The sequence below is a fragment of the Borostomias antarcticus genome (genome assembly GCF_949987555.1).
Source record: "Borostomias antarcticus genome assembly, chromosome: 2".
Classification (NCBI taxonomy): domain Eukaryota; kingdom Metazoa; phylum Chordata; class Actinopteri; order Stomiiformes; family Stomiidae; genus Borostomias; species Borostomias antarcticus.
This window is the reverse complement of record NC_140235.1, coordinates 11,033,664-11,061,653: the sequence shown is the minus strand read 5'-3', so window position 1 is coordinate 11,061,653 and position 27,990 is coordinate 11,033,664. Positions and strand designations below refer to the sequence as shown.

Sequence of the window (27,990 nt, the reverse complement as noted above, 5' to 3'; positions counted from 1 at the left end):
ATAGGAGTATAAAAAAATGGGCCTATTCGTTTTTAATACCAGCGTATGCCAAGGTTACGTTGGCGGCGAGGGGAGCCAGGGTTAGCTAATGAAAATAATTCGTAAAAGTGATAAATAATTCAACTGATTTGTTTAACATATATTGACAGTATGTTTGGCGTGGATATAGTTCGTGTTAGTACTTTTGCGGAGGATAAATAAGTGAAATTAGTTCAAATTCCGCCCACATAATCAAGAACCGCCTGGTCCTGTACATTTAAACAATTTAGATTAATCTTTGGCTCCCCACCCACTTACGCGCTTGCTCTGTGAAGAAGCCATGGCGTACAATTGCTGCCACGATCGAGCAGCATTCTGTACTTGTACTTGGTCATCCTAGCTTCACGTTCCGACGACGCGCCCCGACGATTCATCAGCTCATTACAATGCTGTGGCCTGGAGAATTTAAAGACAGTGTCTTATAGTGCAGTCACCTTACACCAATACGTAAGTCCTATCAAACCAATAATGTTTAATATGGATGTTTTTCATCTCGGAATTAAATTCGAAAAAGCCTTTTAGCTCAGCTAGCTTAGCTTGTTAGCAATTTTGGCTAGCTAACGTTAGCTAGGGTTAAAATCGGAAGTGGAGCAGTCAAGTAGGCATAGCTCTTGAAGTTGGGTGGAGCTAAGGACTCAACTATTTTATACAAGATATATAGTTGCTACAATCCTAGCTAGCTTTCTTATAGTAAGTTATGACGTGGTTGATAGTCTAGTAGTATATTCATTGATTTATTTGGACAGTCATTTTTATTTGTTCACTCTGCCACATTCATCAGTTATTACAACCAATAAATTGAGATCAAGCAAAGTTGATTTACTCAGTTATATGGCTTCTGACTGAATTCCAGATGGGTTACTGTATGTAACGTTGGTATAGTTAGCCTGACAGTGCTATTATAATATGACAGTGTGGAAAGGTGCATCATTGATTTGTCTACAGCCCTCGAAGACTCTTTAGGCAACTTAATTATATATTATAGTTATTTTAATAAACTACTTCGCATCCTTTTTCATGATGGCGTTTCTCTGTCATACACCCTAAGCAGACAGGCTTCTAAACAAAATACTTGATCCAGTTATTTAACAGAAATCTCGCCAAACTCACCCGTAGAGATGAGAAGGCTTTTGGTTTGTGGCTACCCTCAAGTCCAGCTGGCATAAAGCCCTGTATCTTTGGCTGTGTATTTCAGCTCTTCGTTTTAGAAGTAACTTAAGCGAGGATGCTCTGACTTCTGATGGGTTCTTTGATCACTGTGGAATTCCATTGAACTTCCAGGTTGTTGTCTGTTTTTTCTGGTGGTGACATTTATAACTATAATCACCTTTCACTTTCACAAAAGTAAACACTGCAAATTAATAAACCGGGTGCAGAATCTTGACAGAATAAGTGGAAATATAAACGCTTTGTGAGCTTGTGTTGAAGCCAAAAGTTCAAACTTTTTTTGTTCTCTACATTTTTTATTTATATTGCTGTATGCTTTGTGTCCTGCACTGATTTGTAGAAACTAGAAGAAATGGATGGTGACAGGGGAGCAGCCTCTGAGCGGATTCTTCTAGAACCATACAAGTATTTGCTGCAACTGCCAGGTAAATCCCTTTGATGTCTTCCATGAATGGCACGCACACATGTACTCAAAGCCACATGCTGCTGGACAGCAGGGAACCTAACTAATGCATGGTGTTCTTTAACCTACAGTCAGCATGCTTCTGCATGCTTCTGCAGATTAGTACTGTACTGTGCACAGCTCTGACGGTACTAACGGCACTACTTATTGCTCTTTCATGGTAGGCAGGTACAGTAACGCAGATCCACATCTTGTGTTCAGCAAGGAAGAGCTCTTGTTCTGTAATGTTACACCCACTTTTTCTAGACTATATTTGAGCATTCTCTCTCCACTCTATTAGAACTGTGCAAGGTGGGCTTAATGTCGCACCAGACATTATAGCTGGTGTATTGACTTTGTTGCTCCACTTGACAGATATCCGGTGGGCTACATTATGCCACCCCCAACCTCTTATTCAAAGATTTATGGATACAGCAGGCTATTGATAGAGACTATACTGTAGCATCACTTCTTCCTTATCTAAAAAACATAAGTGATATTAACATGCTCCTTCTCATGCCCAAATATTGAGTCAGGAGTATTGATGCCAGCATGGGCATTGTAACATTTATAGCATTCAGGAAAATTATTAACAAGGCAAATCCTGCTTAGATTTGGAGCCATTTCTATAGCTATTTGAATTGTCCAGCTGTTATTAGCTAGTTCTGCACAAAATGATTGTGTGTGTACTGGATAGGGATGTCATAAGAACCAATTCTTCTGTACCATGTCAGTGCAAAAATTCTGAAAATGGGACATTACTAGTTTTTTTCCTACAAGTACCATAGGTACCAGGGATGCAATTCATTTGGACCTGATGGGCGACTATTACTCCTACTAGTGTACTGCTATTATAGTAACATTAGCTAACTTTAGTTCTTGGATTGAGGATACACAAAACAACACAATTTGTCTCAGAATGAGACAGATGGGTTGTTTGCAGCTGCTAGTCTAGTAACAACGCGACCAGAAGCTACTTTCTCCTTTACATAGGTGTTCTACATACCCAATTTTAAACCACTTCCAATTACATTTTTGCCTCCGCCACAGCGACAGCGCAAGGCAAGAGGTAATGTTTTCGGTGGCGCGTGTGGGTGGGTGCGTATCTGCGTGCTGGATTACACAAACTACTGGAGTGATTTACGAAACTCGGGGGAAGGGTGTAGCATGGTCCAACCTACAACCCATTAAAGTTTGGAGCGGATCCTAAGCACGAAAAGGGTCCACACATGGCCATTCACCTCCAAAAACCAGGATTTCGCAAACACTACCTGAGTGATTTTCATGAAACTTGGTGGGGGGGTATATCATGGGCCACCTGAGAACCCATTCAATTTTGCAGCAGATTCAAATCACAGGCCGGATCCACGAATGAAAACCAAACTTTGAACGAAGCCAGCTACCCAGTGGTCGAAATTAACTTTTTAGCTCACCAGCCAAATGTGTGGTAGATGAGAAATTGTACCTGCCCCCCAAAATTTACCAGCCAAAAAATAATTTATCAAAAGCCTGTGTCTCGTAAACATACAGTACATTTAATCTGCATAACATGTTATGGTGGTGAATAAAAACAGTGGTCAGAGCAAATTCCTGGTGCCACAGCTCCACAGTTGTATTCCTGTCCCCCACTGAAAATATTGATCTAGTGAGTAGCCAACCCATAGTTAAATAACAAACTAGTAAGCTATTCCATAGGAATGATCCCTATAACCATACCAGCTGGGCAAGTTGATTTAGCTACCTAACCTAGCCCTAATGATGCTCGTTTGCTGTGCAACATATCAACTGACCTGTTGTCAAAACGTATTTCACAACACTGGTTATTGTAGCCAGCAATCTCAAATAAATGTGACACTTGCTTGGCTGTCTGGCACAATACAGTTAGCTACATTAGCTAGCTAATGTTAGCTAGTCACAAGACGGTGAGCTAAAGTAGCATAGCTTTATATGACAAGTTTGCTTGCTGTGAATAGCCTACATACGTTGGTTCACCTGTCAACACAACAGAAATGTTAGCCAATTAGTAGCCTAGTAACTGTACCTTGCAGGCTAGAGAGGCCCCCAAATAATTTTACAGCTCGTTTCATTTGACGCGCAACAACGAGCAGATCCACTTGACGCACAACAACGAGCAGATCCACAGAGTGCTTTTTTCAAGCACCGTTCATTCACTTTTGTTCACTGCACTGTATGAGCCATCAAGGCTGATCATACTCGCGCTGCGTCAATGCTGATATTTTATTGCAAATGTCCGTGCTATGATCCACAAAGGCTGATATTTTGTTAAGCACTTAACCATCAATGCTGTGATGCATGCTGGACTGGGGTGTGCAGAGGGAGAGCCCGGAGGGCACCGCATTGCCATTGTATTTGGCGCCATAGAGCCGGACAAATACAGCCATCCATTCACCTCCAGTCATTTTACCTCCGCCCCAGCGAATCACGGGGCGGGTCCACGAGCTGCCCAAACATGGCCCAGACGGCCATTCACCTAAATTAATTTTTTGGACTAGGATTACGCAAAAAGTATCAGACTGCTTTTCATGAAACTCGGTGGAGGGGTGTAGCATGGGCCAATTTAGAACCCATTAATTTTTGGCAAGCACAGAGCCACGAAATGCATTCAGGGGCGGAGGTCTGTGCTCTCTTGCTCTTGCTAGCTTATGCTAACTCTAGCCATAACCACCGCATCTTGTGGAGCTAAAGTTAACTAGCTAGCTTGTTCTTTAGCCAGTCGGTTTCTTAGATGCCAGCATTCTTTGCCAGTTTATAAACATTGTTGAATGCATCCCTTTGTACCATTCATAGTAGCTCATTTACCATATTTGCGACACAAGATGCAGCCCAACCTGCTATTTGCTAGCTAGCCAGCCAGGTTGTTTTGCCAGTTCGTATTTTACTTTCACAGTATCAGCCAGAGAATGATGTTAAAAGTGAAAGTTAAAGTAAGTAAATAAAGTAGGCTAAGTAAATAAAGTAGGGTAGTGTATGTTGACGTACGTGGGATTTTTTTTATTTTACTTTGGTATATAATTGGGTATCGAGAATCGTGGCATTTCACTGGTATTGGTATCGACTACTAAATTTTTGGAATGGTGACATCCCTAGTACTGGACCAGTTCTTCTTTGTGTACTGGACCGACTGCTTTTCTTGTTAGGGCAAAGGGGATGGGACCTTTCAGCCATGAATTGAAAGGTGGTCTAGTTTAATAACTTATTGATTCTGTGGGTGGAAAAGTGACTGATTATAATATCCTTAAAGTCTCTCTCTCAGCCTTCCTGTCAGCACAGAGAGCAGCTGCTGGGACTTTCTCCAAAGGCCCTGCTGGGTTTAAAGAATATTTTCATTTCTAATATTTATCTTCCTCCTGTTGAGTTTGGCAGCCATGAACTCTGCTTAGCCTACTCCTGGCAGGTCTCCCTAGTCCCTACCTAAACTGTGTCTTGAATATCTGAAGGGTCCTGCCTGTCAGCCTGTCATTTTTTGTTGTTGTCGTGAACCGTTGATCCTTTTGATCCTTTTGTGTCCGTGGATGTAGTGCAATACTATGAAATCTGTAACCTAAAAGTTTATTTCTTTCCACCAGGAATCAAGATATGAATGCAAACCAGGTTTCCGATTCACAAAGAAGCTACTCTGGTTTTTAGGGACATATTGATAACCGGTATAATGATAAACCTCAATAAAATTTGATTAAATTCATCTCGATTATCATGACCCGGCTCTAAGGCAATGACAAAATGGAGCCTACATGGTTGTCAATACAAAGTAACAAAAAAAAGTTTATTTAGTAGATAAAGATGAGGTGTGTAAATCAGTGGATCAGTAGTGTATAGCAAGTGAATGAATGATTGAGTGGAAACATGTATATGTTTGTCAGGAGGTGCCAAAAAGAAAGAAGGACATGGTAGCCGCCGGGCAGGAGATGGGTCAGAGCCATTAAGACCAGGCTGAGGTGCTCTTATATAGGATACTGGCCAGGTGCACTTGGTCAGCTTAATGGGCTGGCCCCGCCCACCTGCACAGAAAATCAGACAGTTAACCAAGCACAGATGGCCAGCTCCACTGGTCGTCGTTCTCGTCGTCCCGACCCTGGAAAAAGAAAGAAGGACATGGTAGCCGCCGGGCAGGAGATGGGTCAGAGCCATTAAGACCAGGCTGAGGTGCTCTTATATAGGATACTGGCCAGGTGCACTTGGTCAGCTTAATGGGCTGGCCCCGCCCACCTGCACAGAAAATCAGACAGTTAACCAAGCACAGATGGCCAGCTCCACTGGTCGTCGTTCTCGTCGTCCCGACCCTGGAATTACAACCAAAACAACCACCATAAGTAACAACAAAACAACGTGATATCACACATACATATACAATGCAAAAAGCATACAGGGTGCCAAAACCAGGTGTCACCATTATCAACCATCAGCCACCATGAACCAAGGTGTAACCCAGATGTTACCACACCACAACTCACCACCCGCCAGTCACCACGTCCCACACCTGATGTCACCCCACTCCCCCCTGCAACCTGGTACTGAGGGAAGCAATTTTAAGGGGAAAGAGGAGAACACAAGAATGAAATGGGTTAACCAACCCAGGTAAAGAACAAGGGTGTCTCACGGGTAGGGCTGGGTTTAAAAAATTGATTAATCGATTTTGAATCAATTCTGAATCAAATGATTCAGAATCGATTCATGTATCCCAAAATCGATCTTTTATTTAATTAATTAATAAATAAATGAAGGAATGAATAGTTCGTTCGTTCATTCATTGAAATCAGTATCGATACCCAGCGGTAGTATTGATGTGTTGCATAACTTGGCAGTCACGTAATTAAGGTTACAGCTAAAAAAAAAAAACTAACCGAATCGATATCGAATTGAATCGTGATAATCGATTCTGAACCTTGTGAATTGGAATTGAATCGATTCTTGAAATTCGAATCGATACCCAGCCCTACTCACTGGGCAGGGGCTCGAGACAGTGCTTCTGCCACCACATTGTCCCAGCCCTTGATGTAACGCACATCCAACCAGTATGACTGTAGAAGCAGAGACCAGCGAACCAGCCTCTGATTAGGACACTGTAGAGAATTCAAAAACGTTAGTGGATTATGGTCAGTGTAGACAACCAGAGGCACTACCCCAGAACCCACATAAACGTCAAAATAATGAAGTGCCCAGACCAAGGGCCTCTTTCTATTCAGTTGGTAGGAATTGAACTTTCGTGAAAAGAAGGAAACCGGTCTCTATTCCAAACTCGCCAGCCTGCTGGAGAACCGCCCCCATGTGACTAGCATCCACCTGCGAACCCTGTCCGACCACTCGACCCGAGTACGTCGCCCTCGCAAACTCACACTTTGCAAGGTTGACGGTGAGGCGCCCTCTATCATTAAAACGGTGTTTGATTACGCTTTGAAAAACTCACTAAATACTGTCCAGCATCAACCAAAACTAGCAAGTCTCAAAGACGCATTATTTTAATGTATATGCAAGCAAAACGTGTGAATTGCTCATTTTATTTTTGGTCTTCAATATAAAACTTGGTGAAATGATTTCAGTGTCAGTATCGGTAGTTTTTGAACATTTTCAGCACATTTGAACAATACCATGATTATACTGATAACCGTGATAATTTTGGTTGCGATAATCGTGATGTGAAATGTTCATACCGTTACATCTCTAGTACCTCGCCCCTTTGTTTTATCGATGAGACCTTGGCTGGTAGTACTGGAGAAGGGATTCTGTAGGAAACATGATCTGCTGTTGAGTGTTGAGAAATGGCTGCTAGGTCACCGCACCGCCTGTCTCACTTTGTCTTACGTTCTGACTCCTCTTTTGTCTTTTCAGGTAAACAAGTAAGGACAAAACTGTCCCAAGCGTTTAACCACTGGCTTGACGTACCGGATGACAAACTGCAGGTAAAGACTATGCCAGTCTTCAGCAGGTGTTGATGACGCTGAGGTGCTCATGTTGAAAAGGAGTGTGGAGACGGGTGTAATTTAGACAGATGTAGTTAAAGCTCAATGAGAACTTTTTTATAGTTCAATAGTCACCTTTACTTGCTACTGGTTTGTGAATTGGCCTTAGCAAGACCCCAAAAATAATTTTCGTGACATGAGACTGCATGAGACCCTGTGAATGTATTATTTTAGTATTTCGGTGTACTGGCTAGTACATGGGTGGGAAATCTTGAGGTGGAAATGGAACCGACACGTTTTCCGTGTCACAATATCAGGAAGACGACAAACACTTCACCCTGCGAAACAAATCTACTTGCACATAGAATAAAGAAGACCGGTATTTACCTGCATTGAAGCCATCCGTCCAGAAAGTAGCTACAATCTTCCAATCCAGTCTGCGCCACGAACGTTTATAATTTTTATCCCCATCATTACAGCGAGTGAGTGGGGGATTGTGGGAAGTGTGGTTCTTAAAACGCAGTGCCGATTTTATCATGACCAGAGGGGCTGCCAAAGTGCCGAGTTCTCAAGTAGCTTTAATTAGTGCCTTGGATTTAAATAATTATTTTTTCCTGAATGATTCTTAAGCGCATTTTTTATGGAGTTTTTCTGCTACCTTGAATCAAGCACAGTGATTCAAATGTTGTTGCAATGTCTCTCTGGGGGAAGTTTCCATTGAGCCATATGTGGTACTGTTAGTTAGCCTGCCCTGAACCATGACTGTGAAGGTCTGTCTACAGTTGGTGCTACCCAACAAGGAGATGATTGATATGCATGAAGGCATTTCAACTTCTCTCTGCTTTTTTGAAGAGTGACTTATTGATTCGATATGTCCACGCTCTCGCCAGGTAGTCTTAAGAGATTTGTTTGCTCTGGAATCTCGACTTTTCAAGAGGTTCTCAGGGTGGCAACTAGTGTGTAGGCCTGTGTTAAGCTTAAAAATGAAGCTTTCATTTCGGTTTGTTTAATTCCCATGCCTTTGAATAGACTAGTCTCAGAATACAGGAGTCTGTAAACATATGATAGAAAGAATAGTGGCAGTCCTCTGTGGTTTCACTGTGTGGGAATAGACATCTTTATAAAAATAAAAAAAACTGTCCTCAATTCTTAGTTTAGACCTCTTTCTCATGTCTACACACATCATAAGACATGCCACTTCAGTTTCAGATGACCGATTGAGGAAGTGAGTGATTCTAGTTAGTTAAGAACACTGGGCTAACCAGTAGGAAAAGAGGGTTTGAGTGCGGGCATCTCCTTTGAAAGGACTGGAGCGTTATCGTAGTCTCAAAGCATTTTCGAAAGCTGAAGCTTTTGTGCTTCATGGTGCATTTTCACACTGTCTTCTCTTTTTAGCCCTCAGCTGAAGTGAAACAGAAAGTGATCTGAGTCTTCTTTCATGAGACGGGGGCAGTGAGAATGCAAAGATTTTGATTCCAATCTGAAGAGAACCATTTGGTTCTTTTTTTTCCTTTTTTTTTTTTTTCCTGAATTGAAAATTGGAGAAAAAAAAATTCCAGCCTATTGAGCTACCGGGGCACCCCACCGTTTGGTTCTTTTTAAGTGTTTTTAGCGCTGTGCGAACATAAAGCTTTCTCCGTTCACTTATAAACAGAACTGAATTATGCCCATTTTGACCAATTGGACCTACTGTAGATTTCCCACAAATGGTCAGAGTTCCCATGAATCAGTGTGTAGTATAGCAATGTGAACGCAAAGAGGACTCTGGCCTCTGACGATGACTGTGTGAATACAAAGAGAACCAAATTGTTTTGCCTTTTTTGGGGTTCAGTGTCTTGCTCAAGGACAATTGGGCACACTCCAGAAGCTGTGATCTAACCGGGGACCTTTCGACCCCCAGCCGGCCGCTCTACCTCCTGAGCTACGTGCCACCCCTCGTCTGTCTCATGTCCATGCTAATGTGACCTTTCAGCAGTCAGTGAGCACACTCTTCCTATAAAGTCAGAAATCTCTCCTACTCCCATTCCATTTCCCCCCGGCTGGTTTTGCCCTCCCCCCTCCTTTTCTATTCCTCTCCTTTTGTCATCTTAGGGGGAGAAAAAATCAATTGTAATAGATTTTGGCACTTAACCCATCACATGGTCGGCCATTTTCAGAGAGCAGCTACCCCAAATTGAGTTGCTTACTAAGTGTTGCATTACAGAGAGAGTGGAAGCAAAAGTGCCACGCAAGTCCAGATGGCCTCAAACTGTACACACGATGCAGGTCTTGTAATTCCTCTCTGACATTTCTGAAACTAAATCGTCATGCCTTTTTAGCTCTGAGAACCACCTCCCATCCCTCATCACTTTGCCTGACGGAAGTTACAAAGCAAAGAACCAAGGAGGAAGCTGCTCGCTTTTCCGTAGCGTCATGTCTCACAGCAAATGACTGTGCATTCCTTTACTTTGCAATGTTGTTTCCAAGTTTACAGTGGATGTAGAAATTGTATAATCCACAATCGAGTTGTCTACAGCCACAGGACAGTTTGACTAAGACTGGGCACATTGTCTGCACTTGTCAAACCATTTAGAAGCTTAAGAGTCGATTTAGGAGGACGCCCTTCACTACTCACCCCAAGCAGAGAAGTTGCTGACCTCGTCGACCTGACTAGCATTCGGGTTGCTAAAAGGTAGCCACCATGTATCCATTGATGAAGGTCCGGACTGAGGCTTAGGCTCAGGCTCAGAATCCGTTTATTGCCTTTTTACTTTACAAACATACGATTTTTTTTCAACACTGTTAGCAGCAATACAACAATGGACAGGTGCAAGGCAGCACCAGTGCATGACAGAACTCCTAAAGTGCAGTGATACAAACAGTGCAAAAAATAGCAGTGCAATAGGACTACAAGAGTCAGTGCAGTAATCAATTTAGTGCAAAAATGTCAGTGGGCGGGGGAGAGAGTCAGAGGGGAGCCATGTTGATAAGGCTGTCTTTGGAAATCAGCTGCTCCTCCTAGCGCTATATGCTAAGTGCTGAGCTTGTCAGATCACATTAAGTCTGCCGTTCAACAGGTCCCTCTCTGTCCCGAAATTTTGCAATCCCCTCCACAGAGAGAGGGAGAGAGAAAGTCGGTAATGCTAGCTCGGCATGAATTTCCCAGGATCTACTGGTTACCGGGCGGTACCTGCCACACAGCCCCAAGTCTGTGTGTTTCCTAATACTCCCCCCTGGGACCGCGTGCGTGCGATAGTAGTGTGTGTGTGTGTGCGCATGTGTGAGAGTAACGTGCGTGTGAGAATGTGCTCCCCTCCATGCCTTCCTGGTCTTTGGCCATGTGGAGGACGGTAGTAGATCGAGGATCCTTGCAAATGTGCCCATCTCAGATTCATTTTCAGTGTGAATATAGCCTACAGTAGTAGGAACCGCCTCCTCGAATGCACGGCTTCACTCTTCAGGCAACGTGACTAGGAGGCTAGACGTGTGTGTGTTGGGGGGGGTTACCAGGCCCCCGACATGTCCACATCACAGACTAACCTAAGATATTCCTTTTTGTGCACAAGCAGCCAAGCAGATTACATTGCCTGACTTTAATGTTGAAAGAAGTGCAGCCTCCCCCCTCTTTCTCACCCCCCTTTATTTTTTCCTCTGCGGCTGTGACAAGGTTTATTTGGCTGTAAACTCTCGCTGAACCCATCATCTAGACTGAGCGCACTCGGTGTCGCCGCTAACAAGCGGCTGCCAGGCAGACTTCCCCATCACCGATGCGGCCGGGGACTGGCTCGGCCATATCTTGATTCATCTGGGCATTAGCTCTCCCATCACCCCACCACCACGATTCCATATTCATCTGTCTCCTCCTCACCTCCCCGCCAGTGAACATCAGGTCAATTGTTGATGATGCATGACTGACTGCTGACTGGAAGAGCATTATTATTCTTTTGACTGCTGCCTGCCTGGGAAATCTAGGTAGCAATGGTTCCGGGCTGCCTCTGGGTGGTTCCAGGCTCGCCCTTTTTGTGTGTGGCTGGTCTATAGAAAGCAGGAAGCCGCCTGTTGGTGTCTCTAACAAAAGGAAGACCATGTAAAGTGGAGGAGCGTCTCGGCGGGGGGGGATCTGAGTGCCCTCTGCAGTGAGGAGGCTGGGAATGTGGGAGGTTACGGCCAGGTACTCTCCAGAGCTCAGTGCCCAGGCCTAGCTGATGCCCACAAGTGAAATGCCAAGTGATTCCCTGGCGGCAAGTCTAGGGCTTAGTTCACACGGCACACGTCTTAATGCTCAATTCCGTTTTTTTTACACGGATCCGATTTTTTTGTTTAGCTGTTCACATGACTTTTTAAATGTAACCTATATTTGACTGCCGTGTGAACAGCCCACGGCCCTGAACAGACCCGCATGTGCAGAGGAACAATAACAAAGACGTCAGGACGTCACGCGCACTGTTTACGGAAGTAACGTTAACCATGGATAACGTTCTATTAATACATCCATGATAACGTTACAACCACAACTGATAACTACTTGATTTTCAAGTAGGCTATTTGTGCAGTGGAAGCCGGCGACGGTATGAGCAAATGATAACGAGAAGAAGGATGAGGATCGTCTTGTGACGTGCAGTATGCTGCACAAGCACACCACAGTGGAACGCTTCACGAATTTGCAAGTCACCGCTCTAGAGACGTAAAAGTAGCATTAAACGCGACATGACTGTTCAGACGGCAGGTGCATTGCAAAACATCAGACATGTATCCGATATAATACCACCTCTGAAAGCGACCCAGGTTGGATTTAAAAAAAATCTGGATTTCATGTATGTGACTTGCGCTGTTCACACGGTCATGAAAAAATCTGACCTGAGTCGCATGTAGGCAAAAAGATCAGATTTGGGTCACATTTCACTGCCGTGTGAACAAAGCCTAGGTACCAAGCTGTTTGATATTTGTTTGTGTCAATATCTTAGACCCACAACTTAGTACTCTGCTCTGTATCTGAGACCCACGTACAGTAGTTCTATTCATGCTGTCCGTTTAATCATACACTGCCAACTTGCTGTCCCATCTGAATGTCAGAGGACCACACTGGGAAACACGTTTTTAACTTTGTGTTCATCCTCTATGATTTTAGTCATACACAAGATTAGTGTATTAGTGTACAAGTGTATTTTTAATGTCAAATAAACAAATCAAATCACAACGTACTACTCCTGTCTGGTCTGGAGATGCCTGTGGCTTCCGTATGGGTAACTGGTTGTTGGCCTGGCGAACGGGGGACTGAATTAGCTTGCTAACATCCTTCTGTATTCACTGGATGTCTACAGGAGCGATAGAAGCCTGCAGACACCCCATCATGAGCAGCTGTCACACTACCGGTCACATTACTCGTTTGTACTGGGAACCCAAACACATTTGTCTGAGAAATAAGGAGTTTTTAGTCTTGATGGCTGTTTTTGTTTTTGTTTTTGTTGCCCAGGGCAATGTTGTGAGTGGGATTTTATTTCGGTCTATTTTCATATGCCAGGGAGGGACTTTGATGCTAAGCGCTCATTCTAATGGCTTTAATGAATATAATCTCGTCTCACTGCAGCAAAGAAAACATTTTGGCTTTGTCCCCGTCGCTGGCAACTCATCTCTGCATCGACTTGTAGCTTTCACGCAGATCTAGAATTTCTCTCTCTCTCTCACTCTCTGTGTGTGTGTGTGTGTGTGTGTGTGTGTGTCAGTGAGGTGGCAGGGTGACTGAGCAGCAGGGCCCAGCCGAGGGGAAGGTTGTGTTTGGGGGATAAACGTCTGAACGGTCGTCCGGAGCCTTGGCCTCCAGCCCAGCCCACTGAGCCCGTCTTTGTGCTCCCCAGCCCCACACACAAACAGCTCTCACTCCCCGGGCACGCCACTTGTCTCCTAAATCAGCTCCCGATAAAGCCTGCGCCATTACACTCTGCTCCGGCCGCCGTTGCAAGTCAGGATTATGGACAGACTGACAGACTCACAGACTGACTGGCTCACTGGTTGGCTGACTGACTAGCTTATTAAACAAACAAAGAAGCAGCAAACAGCCAGCTCTGCCTGTGTGACATTTTCTCTCTGCACCAGAACACATTCCGTCTCTTCCTGTTCAGCCTGTTGAGTTTTCAGATGGTGCGCCCCCTGGCTGTGGAAGAAGGACCAGGCCCACTTTGAGCTGGGAAAGAGGACTTTAGTGTCCGTCTCACAAGAAGCCTATACAGTAGTCTTATTCACAAATAATCTGTAATGTAGGTTTAATTATGATTGAACGACTACAACTATGGAATGGGATCTGGCTAGATTAGTCTGCTGTGATGTAGTACACTCATTGTCCCTGACACAGTTGGAGTGTGTGTGTTGCTGCTTGTTTTCTCTCTGTGTGTGTGTGTGGGAGGGGGGGGGTCAATAGCATGTCATGCTAGGACCATCTGAACATGCTGACACAGCAGGGCTGTGACCCCCCCCCTCTCTCTTTGGGGGTTGAAAGTGTCACCACCACTAATGACCCTAACATGTGACCACATCTGCCCTGGTTATTGCCGCCATATGCTGGGGCTGCTGTCCATCTGGCAGGCTGGATCAAAATCTGAATGTGTTTATTGCCATGCAGTTTTTGAACATACTAGGAATTTCCTTCGGTCAGTGGTGCATAACATGGAGATAACATTGGACAGGGTACAGGGACGAGACAGGACAGTGCAAAAGAACAGGGTGCACCGAGGCGCCATAGCTGTCTTGGTCGGTGCCATCTTCAAGCTGATCCCATCGTTATGGGATCAGCAGCGCCGGACCTTACGGACTGTGTCCAGGTGAGCTCCAGAATCGGCTGTCCTCGTCTGCCTCCACCCAGAATACGGCTCCACATTCTCTGATTGCCTGCTCTCTCGGATCTGCTCTCCGTCCAAAGACACTCCCCTCCTGAAGCTATGCAGCCTTTGCACCTGGCGCCCTCTACTGGATAAGATCTGCAACACATCCGATTCTACTTGGGAGCATACTATGCTACAACAACTCTGTGGCCCTTCCATTTCCCTTTAGGCAAGGCTTGAGGGGCTCGTTTTTTTAAATGATTTTGTCTTTCTTAGAGGACTTATTTTCCTTTGTTGCTTATCCTTGACTTAATATCGACTAATGACTATTCAACACAGACACAGACATGAACACAGACATGAACACAATCTTCAGCAAACTGATGTCTTTTAATCAGTTGAATTTAATCAGGAATAGGGTTGCCAGGAATATTCCAGGAATATTCACAAACTTAAAGATTTATGGGAATTAATAGGAATTAACAGAAAAGAGGAATTAATGAGAAATTCTGTTTTCCAGTTTCTTCCCGTTAATTTCCATGAATTCCTAATTATTCCTAGAATTCCTAAACGGGGTATTACTTTGGTCCTCTTGTGCCCCCCTGTGCGTAGGTGATCATCGAGGTGACGGAGATGCTCCACAACGCCAGCCTGCTGATCGACGACATCGAGGACAGCTCCAAGCTGCGCCGCGGCTTCCCCGTGGCCCACAGCATCTACGGCATCCCGTCCGTCATCAACTCCGCCAACTACGTCTACTTCCTGGGCCTGGAGAAGGTGCTGACCCTGGAGCACCCGGAGGCCGTGCGCGTGTTCACCCGCCAGCTGCTGGAGCTGCACCGCGGCCAGGGGCTGGACATCCACTGGCGGGACACCTACACCTGCCCCAGCGAGCAGGAGTACCGCACCATGGTGCTCCAGAAGACTGGGGGCCTGTTCGGCCTGGCCGTGGGCCTGATGCAGCTCTTCTCCAGCTGGGACCGTGACCTCAAGCCCCTCCTGGACGCCCTGGGCCTCTTCTTCCAGATCCGCGACGACTACGCCAACCTGAACTCTCGTGAGTACAGCGAGAACAAGAGCTTCTGCGAGGACCTGACGGAGGGCAAGTTCTCCTTCCCCACCATCCACGCCATCTGGTCGCGCCCGGAGAGCACCCAGGTGCAGAACATCCTGCGGCAGCGCACGGAGAACGTGGACGTCAAGCGCTACTGCGTGGACTACCTGGAGAAGGTGGGTTCGTTCGCCTACACCCGGCAGACCCTGCGCGGCCTGGAGGCCGACGCCTACCGCCTGATCAGGGAGCTGGGGGGGAACCCCGAGCTGGAGGGCCTGGTCAAACACCTCAGCCGCATGTACCAGGAGCCCGAGGCCGGGGCCGGGGCGGAGACCAGCCACCAGCAGCACTGACCTCATCCCAAACCTCCCGCTGCCACACAGTCCCACACACTCCCGAGTGCCATGCAAGCGTGGCCAGCCACTCTCCCCAGCGTCATCCAGCTACAGTATAGCCTCACAACCAGCCCATATAGACTTATATAGGCAGACGGTCAAACAACCACTTAGTGACGTTTAAATGACCTAACCGGATAAACCCACTTACTTGGCAGTACACAGCTGTACGATAGAACGCCCTCGAATGCCTCTTGCGTAACAGCACTCAGTTCCTTGGAGTACCCTACCATATTCTATACAGCTGGTGGTTCTGGAAAGCCCCTGCTTATCTGCGTAGTTGGTGTACTAAACTGTCTGGGGTGTAAGAACATCCTTCTACAATTCCACAGACAGAGACGGTGGTCTTTCAGGGACAGACGAGAGGTTGAGATCCTATGACATTTCAAAGGACTACAGTCTCTACAGAAACTTGAAGAAAAAGAAGACACCAGAGATGGCAACGCAGCTACAAAGCCTTACTTGTGCACTGCATACAAATGTGTTTTTCTATGTTGACACCAGATGGAAATTGGTTCCTTGGTCAAAGTGTGTTCTGTGTGTTTGTTCCAGAGTTCTGTCGAATTGAAGTGTTGGAACACGATGTTGGATGTCAGAGTAGATTATACTGCCAAGAGTGCCATTGGTAAAAAGTCTTAACAAAAGTGTGTCCTTGTGGTAATTTATTTTCGTGGAGAAAAAATATGCTTTCTGTCTCTCCAGCTTGATGTTACCTGTATTGCAACAATGAGTCGTATGAACGCTACTCCATTTTATTACCTTTATATAAGTCAGTACTGGATGATGCACAATACACTGGGCATATGTGAATTTTAAATAAAATCCTATTTGATAAAAAGCTGTTTTCTCAAGGACTAACACTTCCCGTCACCGAAGTCTGCTGCCAGAGATGTGCTCTTTACATATGGTTTGGTCGTGACTGGGCAGCACATACTGTAAGCTACACAATATGCAGGCAGGGACACAATATGCAGGCAGGGTTAGTATTACTATGTCCCGTTTCGATGCTGGAGCAGTCCAAGTCGCAGCAGACAGTCGCCACAGATCACCGGCGCCATCTACTGTGCACATGAGGTACTGATTGAACCCCAAGTGTGTCAAAGCATCGAGAGGGATCTGCTTGCGCCTGTTGTCTTTGTCATTTTGCCATGTTTTAAAGATGGAAAAAAGCAATTATATATATATATACACACACATATACTGTTCACACATGCATACATACAGAAATAACCTGGACAATAGGGTGACACTTCTGTCAATTTATAGATGTAAAGGGTTTTAGTTGTCTTCTGTTGGAAGCAAAAGGTCATTCCCCTGTCAGTACACACACACAAGCGAATGGTTATGAAACTTTGAGCCAACATTGGCCTTAGCTCACATCAGCACTCGGTGCCCTCAGGGCTTCTTTTTGGAACTGCCCACAATGCATCTCGTTTTTCTGCAGGGGTCCATTAGGCCTGGCTGTAGTAGCCTTGGCTTAAACCACATGGATGGATCTGGAAATAGCTATTGAGAACCATGGCTATGCTTAGCCTACATGTTTTATTTCTAGGAAGCTAAGTAAGAACTATTCCAGAGGTATACAGTGCATTTAGAAAGTAGTCGGACCCCTTCACGTATTCCACATCTTGTCAGGCTACGTTAATCTAAAATTGTTCCCCCTTCATCGAATACCCCATACACAATACTCCATAATGACAAAGCAAAAAAACTTTTTTTTTTAAAATGTTTGCAAATTATTTTTTGGAACTGAAATATTTACAAAGTATTTACAAGTATTCAGACCCTTTATTCAGTACTTTGTTGCACGTTTGACAGCGATTACAGCCTGAAGTCTTCTGACACTACAAGCTTGGCACACCTGTATTTGGGCTATTTCTCCCATTATTCTCTGCAGATCCTCTCAAGCCCTGTAAGGTTAGATGGAGTTCATCGCTGCACAGCTATTTTCAGGTCTTTCCAGAGATTTTCAATCAGGTTCAAGCCACTCCTTTGTTGTCTTGGCTGTGTGCTTAGGGTCATCCTGTTGGAAGGTGAACCTTTGCCCCAGTCTGAGATCCTGGGCTAGGGTTAGTCCGGAAGCCATGGGGTTGAATCTTGTTTTGTCGGGTGGAATTTTTTTCTTTGCCGTTTCTTGTAGCTTGGGGGTACCTCTTCAAAATACAGGAGGGTGCTCGGTGATATCCCTTGAGCATTTTCAGATATTAACCCCTTCATGCGCGAAAATGCCAAAATCACACAAAAATAGACTTATGATATTGCATGCATTATAGGATTAAATGCATCAAATGGATCATCTACAATGACTATTAATAAAGGAGGTCATGTATTCTAAATGTTTACTGCAGAGGCGTAGCCAGAAATCACCTGGTGGGTGGGCGGAGGCAAAAAAAATGGATGGGCAACGAAGCACAATTTATGCCCCAATAAGTTATGGTAATAATATTACGTATTAGGGTCTTAAGCATCCTACCCTGAAACATGTACAGAACGTTGTGCATGGCAAACCATGCACTTTACAGCTGCATTTCTTGGAGCTACGAGGAGTTTCACTCTTGCAGCCACACCGGATTATCTTCAGGATGTAGTCTGGAACAAGTTTGACATCTTCTGGTAGGTGGATTGGGATCAGTGCCCTGTTACTGGTGTCCTTTTTCCATCCAAATTCCTCTGGGTTCATTGCAGGTGGCAGATTGTTATTGAGATTTCGCCACAGGTACGCTTGGAAGTGGGCCCTCTACATTTTCAGTGAACTCTTCCTTTGTTGGAGGTATAGCAGCAAGATTTAGTGAAGATGTGTCCTTTCCCGTTCTTTTTTCCCTAGACAAGTAGCCTTGTGTGTGTCATGTTCATGCTCTCCGTTATGCCATAACAGGCTGAGATGAAGGCAGTGGCTTGGTTAAGGACTTGCTGGAATGGTGCATCCACATTGCCAATAGCTGATAGATCGTAACCAGCTTTCAGGGCTTTGATGACAGAGCCTTTTCCCAAACCATAGTACGACGCTACAGTATCACATCCTGATATGGCATGGGCTGGTAAAAGGTAAAAGGCCCACTTCCGAATACGACTACGAATCCGAATAATTAGCTGTCAAATACAAATACAAATAGGGGGCTCCCGGCACACCCCTAATATATATATATATATATATATATATATATATATATATATACACACATTCGCAAACATTTCTAAAAACCGGTTTTTGCTTTGTCATTATTGGGTAGTGTGTAGACAATTTTAGAATAAGTCTACTGTAACAAAAAGTGTAAAAGGTGAAGGGGTCTGAATACTTCCTGAAAGCACTGTCAGGTTTTCACAGGAGAAGCAAGGGAACTGAAATGACCGCCATCTAGTAGCCTACATTTGATCAGATTTCAAAGGCTCTATTGCCAGATAAGAATAAGCAACTTCCCATTCTGTCATTTAAGACACAATCTTTAGTATAGTTTTTGCTCTCTATTCATGGAAATAATATGCCTGCAGTGCATGGTTCTCCATTTATCTGACCCAAAGTGCCTTTGGTTTTATGCTGTAAATGTGAATCCTAAAAAGCTCTCAGGGCTGATATATTCAATCAGATGTGTCTTTGAAATTCAATTGTACCAAATTGAAACCTGTGAGGGTGCATAATTTTGGACTGAACATTTAGTTTTCCCTCCATATAACAAACTCTAAAACAAGGGAATTAAGTTACATCTGATACTCCAAGGGCAAATGAAGTACTCCAGCGAGGGAGCAGTCTGTCTTAATAACCACAAAGCCTAGTTCTCTCGTCTTCTCTTCTAGGTTGGCTTTATTGATCTGCTCCATCCACATAGCCTGTGAGTGTCAACCCAAAGAGTGCATTGTACTGAAATGACTCACTGGCTGCCTGTCTCATCTGCTGCTAGCTTTGTGTTATCACTGGAGCTAGGCTTTTCACTTCAGAGGTTGTCTGGCAGCATGTCCTGTGGTAGATCTTGTATAAGACATTCTTCAGGCTATTGATGTGCAACTTTAAATATCTTGCATCCACACCACATTGAAAGTCTGCGTCCTGTGTGGATAATTTAGTTAATTCTGTATGGAAAATGTTCCTTTGAACGGGTTAAGATGTTCTGTTCTGACAGAGCTCCAGCATTCCTCTGTGGAGATGAGAGAACCTTCCAGAAGGACAACCATCTCTGCAGCACTCCACCAATCAGGCCTTATAGCACCAGGCTATAACAAATTACATTTCAATCATTCTTTATCTACATTAACCTATGGGTCTGCTTGATGAACGCTTCCTCTCAACTGCACATATTTCCAGTACTGACAGAAGGTCGCCTTGTTGTCACCATGTTTCTGCAGCTCCCAAAATAACCCTAGGCCTACTGTATCAGTCTGCTTCTACTGGCACGCAAGTGATACTGTTGAAGATGCAGCCTCCATTAATAAATGCATGAGAAGGGAGTAAATTAATGTTAATTGCCCAATATTTAAACATTGAGAAGCCTGAGTGCACGAGAACAGAACATCTTTACATCATGTTACATCAGGTCTGATGTTCTCATCATTAGACGTCATTTCAAACTCTGTTGGACAAACTGATGTAAGAATTACATCAGTTTGAGGGGGGTTATTAGAACAGGAAAGATGGTTTGGTAATTGGTGCGCTTTGCAATATCAATCTAATCCATTAGGGACTGTTCGGCATCTAGGGGGTCACTCACTGGAGGACTTGACAGTGCTCAGAAATAAAAATGTCTTTGACCCTCCCCGAGATATTATATAAATAGATAGATATAATATAATCGCTAGTTGTGCTAACATAGAGCATAGGCCTGTTGTGGTATTTCACATGCCTCTGTAATATGATCTTTAGAAACGTCTTTAGACACGAAATAGCTTCCTCACTTGCTCCAGCACGCATGCGCACAGCGTGCTGGAGCAACGATTGCGAGCTGTGCGCATTAGTGCTGGAGCAAGTGAGGAAGCTATTTTGTTTCAAAAGACGTTTCTAAAGATCATGGCATGTGAAAACCACAACAGGCCTATGCTCTATGTAAGCACAACTAGCGATTCATCAAGACAGATTGATGAAAACAACCGTTTCGCGGCAGAAAATCGATTTTTAGAAACTGCATTCTAAGTGCCCCGACCACCGCCATTACATGGATATACTGGCTCGCGCTGGATTTTAAATTTCTTCTACATGCCTCCGAACTACACCAAAGTGATCTCGGTGAGTCAAACGTCTTATAATATGTCGTAAATAAGGTCCAGGTTGTCAAAAACGAGCATTGTCCTTTTAACAGGACACCCAATGTTACGTTACCTCCTAGTGGTGAGACGGGGCATGCTGTAAACCAGGGAGTGGAATAAAGTCAGGCTTCAAGAGAACACACTGTGGACATCGGTTCATTATTACTCATCAAGTTTAGGCCAACCTAACGCTACATGGTGTCAGAATACTTCGGTTTATCGAGCGAGAACAAGTTTTAGTCGAGATAACCGGAGAGAACTCACGGAAATTTTAGTGAGATTAGATTACAGCTCACGTTTGAAGTCCAAGTTCATTAGCCTAGCTAGCGCGCCAATAGTAGCTAGCTAGCGAGTCTCATTGTTGAGCGCGCAGAAATGGATCGGTTCCAAGTTCCCCCACCACCCAAGTTCGACTTCACAAAGCCAGAAGAGTGGCCCAAGTGGATTCGAAGGTTTGAGAGGTTCAGGATTGCATCGGGTTTAGAACTACAAGTGGATGAGAATCAAGTGAACACTTTAATCTATACTATGGGGGATGAGGCGGAAGATATGGTGACCTCACTTCGTATGTCGGAGGAAGAGGCGAGCGTGTAGGCCCCTACAGCCGTGTCAAAGAGAAGCTAGATGGATATTTCATCGTCAGGAGAAATATTATCTTTGAGCGAGCAAAATTCAACCAGAGACAACAGGAACAAGGAGAGACGGTTGACAGTTTCATAACAGCACTTTATTGTTTGTCAGAGCATTGCGGCTACGGACAGCTGCACGACGAAATGGTCCGGGACAGACTTGTTGTGGGCTTGCGTGACAAAAGGCTGTCGGAGCAACTTCAACTGGACCCAAAGCTGACGTTGGAGAAAGCGGTAACCCGCGTGCGTCAGAGCGAAGTAGTGAAAAAGCAACAAGACCTGTTGAAGAGTAACTTCAAGGCTGATGCTACAAATGTGGACAGTGTTCAAACAAAACAGAAGCTTAACAAAGGTAAAGAAAGACAACAGAAATGGCAGGCTAGAACAAATGACAAAAGCTGTTATCAGAATCAGACACAGCCAGGTGATCATACACGGTGCAAGTGGTGTGCTAGAACACCAGCACTCAGTAAAAGTCAGTGCCCAGCTAAAGATGCAGCATGCAACCAGTGTCAAAGAAAGGGACCCTATGCAAAAGTGTGCAGGTCAGGAACGGTTAGTGAAGTAAACACAGCAGATGAGGAAATAGCATTTCTAGGCTCAGTCAACTCAGAAGCGGCAGATAGTACACCCTGGCTAATCAAACTAAAGGTAAATGACCACGCAGCTGTATTCAAAATAGACACAGGGGCAGACGTAACGGTGCTGTCAGAAGAAGTGTTTCAGAAGGGGCCATTTCCAGAGCTAGAAAGGGCAAAGAGAGTGCTGCAGGGTCCAGGTCAGACTATCACAGTGAAGGGGAAGTTCACAGCTACCATAGGAACGGACAGTAAGAGCACCACACAGGAAGTCTATGTAGTTCCTGGTCTGAAGTTTAGCTTACTGGGAGGTCCAGCTATCCAGGCACTAGGCTTAGTTGCCAGGGTAGATGCTGTGTCACTGGACTCTGTGGAGAGAGTCAAACAGAAGTTTCCTACACTGTTGGAAGGGTTAGGCAAGCTGGAGGGAGAATACAGAATTGAGCTGAAAGCAGATGCCAAGCCATTCTCCATATCAACTCCACGACGAATCCCATTGCCTCTCATGTCCAAAGTAAAACAGGAACTCACTCGCATGGAAGAGCTGGGTGTAATCTCGAGGGTTGAGCAACCCACGGACTGGTGTGCCGGAATGGTTACTGTGCCAAAGACGGGCAGAGAGGAGGTGCGCATCTGTGTAGACCTGACCAAACTGAATCAGTCAGTCAAGAGGGAAAGACGCATGCTCCCGTCAGTCCAACACACACTTGGACAGCTAGAGGGCACCAAGCTTTTCTCAAAAATGTATGCGAACTCAGGATTTTGGCAGATTCTCCTTGCCAAGGAGTCTGCCCGCCTCACAACATTCCTCACACCTTTCGGGGGGTTCTGCTTTAACCGCCTCTGCTTTGGCATATCGTCTGTACCCGAACACTACCAGAGGAGAATGTCCCAGATACTGGAGGGTCTCGACGGCGTCCTGTGCCAAATGGACGACGTGCTTGTGTACGGAGACACACAGGCCCAGCACGACACATGACTGCTTGCGGTGCTGGGGAGGCTGCAGGAGGCAGGTGTCACGCTGAGAGGTGAGAAATGTGAGTTCTCCAAAGACTGTCAAATTTCAGGGACAGATCATAGATGTGGCTGGCGTGAGAGCAGACCCTACCAAAGTAAGAGCAGTTAGAGACATGGAGGAGCCCACAGACGTGGGTGGAGTGAGTCGGTTCCTGGGAATGGTGAATCACCTTGGAAAGTACTTACCTCATCTGGCAGAAAAGACGCAGCCGCCCCGGGACCTGTTAAAGAAGCAGAACGTGTATCAGTGGGGCCATGATCAACAGAAAGCATTCAACAGCATCAAGGAGGAGCTGAGCACGCCACCAGGGCTGGCGCTCTACAACGCAAAAGCGGAGACAGTCGTCTCAGCTGATGCATCATCATTTGGACTGGGAGCCGTGCTACTCCAGAGACAAGAGGACGGCCAGCTCAAGCCAGTCGCGTATGGCTCACAATGCTCACGATGCGCACAAATTGAAAAAGAGGCCTTAGCCATTACATGGGCGTGTGAGCGATTCTCTGACTTCCTGGTGGGGATCACGTTCCATGTTGAAACAGACCACAAGCCTCTGGTTCCGTTACTAGGATCCAAAAGCCTGGACGAGCTCCCGCCACGAATCCAGAGACTCAGGATGAGGCTGATGGCTTTCTGCTACTCCATCTCTCATTTGGCAGGCAAGAAGTTAGCCATGGAAGATGTGCTGTCAAGGGCACCGTTCAGAGAGAGATAGAGCAGCTGGAGCATGAGGAGGAGGTGAACCTAAACATGGTCATGTCAACCCTGCCAGCCACAGAAAAAAGGCTACAGGAAATAAGAGAACATCAAGAACGAGATGAAATACTGAGCCAAGTCAAAAAAGTACTGTGTTGAGGGCTGGCCAGATAGACACACAATAGACTGAGCCTTCCTCCCGTATGCACAGTTCGCTGGAGAGCTAACAGTTGAGAATGGACTACTACTAAAAGGAAGTAGGCTAGTCATCCCCAGGCTGCTACAAACATAGCGGGGGATAGGGATAGCGAAGTGCCGTGAGAGAGCTAAACAGTCTGTCTGGTGGCCGGGACTGTCTGCACAGCTTCAGAAAGTGGTTGAGAAACAACCCCAAAGAGCCGCTATTGCCAACAGACTTCCCAGACAGACCATGGGCAAAGGTCGGTGCTGACTTGTTTCAGTGGAATGAATGCCATAGGGGTGTAAAGGTACAAAAACATCACGGTTCGGTACGTACCTCGGTACGGACGTCTCGGTTCGGTTCAGGAGCGGCGCGCCTGCACTACTCTGATTCCTTTTCTATTCTTTGAAAATGATCTTGAATCAATCTTTTTAATATAATTTTATTTACAAACAGCAATACCTTTCAGGCTGCATTACTGCCCCCCCCCCAAAAAAAAAAAAACAACAACAACATAACAAAGCAAAAAAAAAAAAAAAACACTCCCGTATTGCAGAGAAGTTAAAATTTGAGTCTGGAGAGTGGAGTGGCTGGGGACCGACAGCCGTCCACCTAAGAGCCGACACCTAACATTGCATGAGTCACAGATGGCGCAGTCACATCCAGTCGGTAAAATCTGGCAAACGTGTGGGGAGTAGACCAACTCGCCGCTGCGCAGATTTCTTGTACTGACAAACCCTTGAACATTGCCCAAGAGGCAGCCATCCCCCCGAGTAGAATGCACCCTGAGGCCAGCCAGGGGATGTATGCCTTTACACCCATAAGCCATAGAAATGGCATCCACAATCCAGTGTGGTAGCCTCTGGCTAGAAATAGGCTTCCCCACCTGAGGATGAGCCCATGAGACAAAGAGCTGGGAGCTCTGTCTAATTGCACTGGTCCTATCCACGTGTGTAACGCTCGTACAGGACATAGGCAATTGAGCCTCCGGTCCTCAGGCGAGGAGAAAGGATGGGGGTGGAAAGCCTGTAGCTCCACAGTCATACTGTTGGGAGCGGACATGACTTTGGGCATGAACGCAGGAGTAAGACGCGGGTTAACCCTTGATAACCTAGCACCAAAATTCATGCACATCGGGCTGACAGAGCTAACAACAGCGCTCTTTTAAGAGATAAAACCTTCATGTCAACACTCTCCAGCGGCTCGAAGGGCTGAGCGGAGAGCGCATCCAACACAGTGGAGAGGTTTATGAACTTTCATAAGGGTAAAAACATTTTCAGGTGCTTTTATTAGTCTAGGTATCTAAAAAGGCATCGGTTTTGGCATCGGTATCGAACTCAAGGTATCGAAAAAGGTATCGTATCGAAAACATTTTAACGATACCCAGCCCTAGTTGCAGAGCCCCAGAAAGGTTAGCTCTCTGTAGCACCTGCCAGGGAACCCCTGACAGGTAAGTTCTGTGTGACAGTAGTGCTTTTAACTGTTCGGTGCTAGATTAGCTCGTTGGCTAAAATAGCAACTGTCAAGAGACCCCGGGTGAAGGTAAATCTCGTGCGACAGTTCTGTGCTAGATAGCTGGTGGCTAAGTAGCAACAGACAAGAGCCCCACGAAGGTTAGCTCTCTGTAGCTAGCAGCTAAAATAGCAGCTTCACAGAGACAGCAAAGTTCAAGAGGATTCTGACCCGCTCTCTTTGACAGGAAAACAGTCACCAGTCATCCGCCTGCGAGTTGTAGAGCAAACAGTACCTAGAACAAAGCCGATCTTCAAGCGTAGGTCAACACAGTTCTTTCGGGGAAGAAAGCGAGAATGACGTTGGCGCGGTGACACCAGATATATATATCCTCGGAGGCAGGACTTCCTGGCATAGTCTTTCCTATCAGGACAGACGTTGTATAAAAGCTTCCGTTGTAGGGTCGCGAGAACGTCTAGGAGGACAGGGACTAGAGTGCACCATGCTAACCCTCCAACTCTAGCCTACCCTATAAAGTTAGTTCAACAAAAACGAAAAATATGCAATCGCACACACTCTCACAAAAGATGACAACCAAAGCACAGATGTTTAATTTACTGTAGCACTACCTGAGTTCTTTGGACTTTTTGTGCATGGCTGTAAGCCAGCACCTAGGATAGCGTTTGTCCGGTTGTCACTCCCTCCCTCCCTCCGGTCAATGTTGACCTGCATTTCTCTGTTGGCACCACAAGAGGCAGTAGTCCCAGCACACCAAAATGAAGAACACCACCAAAATCAACTCGCTGATCTCCACTGCACAAGTAGAGTAGCGGTGAAAGTATTGGACTCCCACCCGGTAGATCGGGGTTCAAGACCGGAGAGGGATGATTTTATGGGACTATACCCCAAACCTCCACACGTTTATTCTTTCACTCCAACCTTTTCCCAGATAGTACACAGATATCGGTCCTCCATCAGAATCAGAGTGACAATCTGCTGGAGTGTTTCTACTGTGGGGTGTCTAGAGGGGCACCGTTGTTAAACAGCTGGAGAATTTTTGCTGGCGAGTCGGTAGCGGTCTCCAGCGGAGGTCCACTCGCATTCGCTGACGCCCTGCCCTGTTGTTTTTCTGATGGTAAAACTCATGTGGACCTCTGTTGGGATACCGTCAGAATTCTGCTTGCATGGACCTCCCCTGTTCCTTTTCCCATGGTGGAACTCAGCTGGGATACCGTCAAAATTCCGCCTGTAACCATCACTGGAGGCTGACGACCAGCTCAACACGACGCCCTGGACAGGTCAAGTCAATTCTGGTTCAAAATGTAAAGCTGTATACAAACATCACATAAAACATGTTTTTAAAAATGTCCGGTGTATTGAGGGAACATTTGCTACTCAAATGTTAACGCTAGTTCACGTTACGGCAGCTATCTTAGCTAGCTGACACATTTAGGTTAGCTAACTAGCATTAATGTTAGCTAGCTAACGTAACGTTAGCCTATGATTTAGTCCACGTTCTTGTTAGTTGGCTACAAAACGTGCATTACCGGTGATAGACTGCATTTACCATTTTCGGCCACAGGAGGGCAGCAACAGGCTTAGATAGATGGTGTTCCTTGTTCAGTTTCAGCAATTAAATGAGTATTTGAGTTAGGCTATTTAGTTATTTGTGTAAGTATTTCTGTTAGTTATATATTATATTTCTTTATTATTTCAGAGACCACACACTCACTGTCTGTTTGTGCAAGTGAAGAGAATTGAAAGGTCAAGTAATGCTTATTAAGGGTTTAAAAAGTAGTAATATTGTCACAACTGAGGAAAGCTTGCATGCAACGAGTGCATGCAAGCTCTCCTCTCACTTAAGAAACTGGAGTCGGCATCATGATCATGATCACAAGTTTATAAAGTTTACATATTTTTAAGTAATGGTAGTGTCTACTTTTCATGTCAGTGAGTCTAACACAATTGATAATGCATGGGTTGTGTCTTTTGTCTTTTCCCACGTGACCTTCATTCCTCTCTGGGCTGATCACCGACCACTATGTTCCTGTGATCTGGAATAAAACAAGTGCAGAGGTTGTGTTGTTTTCACTTTCAATGTCTAGATAATGGAGTAAATAGTGAAAAATTCTCCAAGGGGTGGATCAGGATCTGCTTCCATTAAGTCCTCAGAATTTTAACAATCAGAAGTGGGCCTTACACAAGGTTGAGAATCCCTGGTGTAATGTAATAGTCTGTTGTAAATAAATCATGTTTAGAATTTAAAGCATGCCCCGAATTAATGTGTACTTCGGAGCATGAAGATGTCAGTCCCCTCCTCTCCCAACTTCCCTGTCCTTTTCTACTGTCGCTGTGCCAATAAAGCAGAAATGTGTTTCTGAGCTAATATCTTCTTTAT

At 45.3% G+C, this 27,990-nt stretch overlaps 1 protein-coding gene across 1 annotated transcript; it reads left to right on the top strand.

Moving 5' to 3' along the window:
- Positions 1-360: 360 nt before the first annotated feature.
- ggps1 (geranylgeranyl diphosphate synthase 1) lies at positions 361-16,532 on the top strand. The gene is made up of 4 exons (XM_084458783.1): positions 361-486; positions 1,547-1,631; positions 7,496-7,566; positions 14,973-16,532. The coding sequence occupies exons 2-4, from the start codon at positions 1,559-1,561 to the stop codon at positions 15,765-15,767; spliced, it is 939 nt and encodes a 312-aa protein (XP_084314909.1). The 5' UTR covers positions 361-486; positions 1,547-1,558; the 3' UTR covers positions 15,768-16,532.
- The last annotated feature ends 11,458 nt before the right edge of the window (positions 16,533-27,990 follow it).

Bases quoted from the DNA above. Each gene is read 5' to 3' on its own strand.
- ggps1 (XM_084458783.1), top strand. From the start codon at position 1,559: ATGGATGGTGACAGGGGAGCAGCCTCTGAGCGGATTCTTCTAGAACCA. The intron at 1,632-7,495 runs GTAAATCCCTTT...TTGTCTTTTCAG, and splicing joins GTATTTGCTGCAACTGCCAG to GTAAACAAGTAAGGACAAAA. The intron at 7,567-14,972 runs GTAAAGACTATG...CCCTGTGCGTAG, and splicing joins TACCGGATGACAAACTGCAG to GTGATCATCGAGGTGACGGA.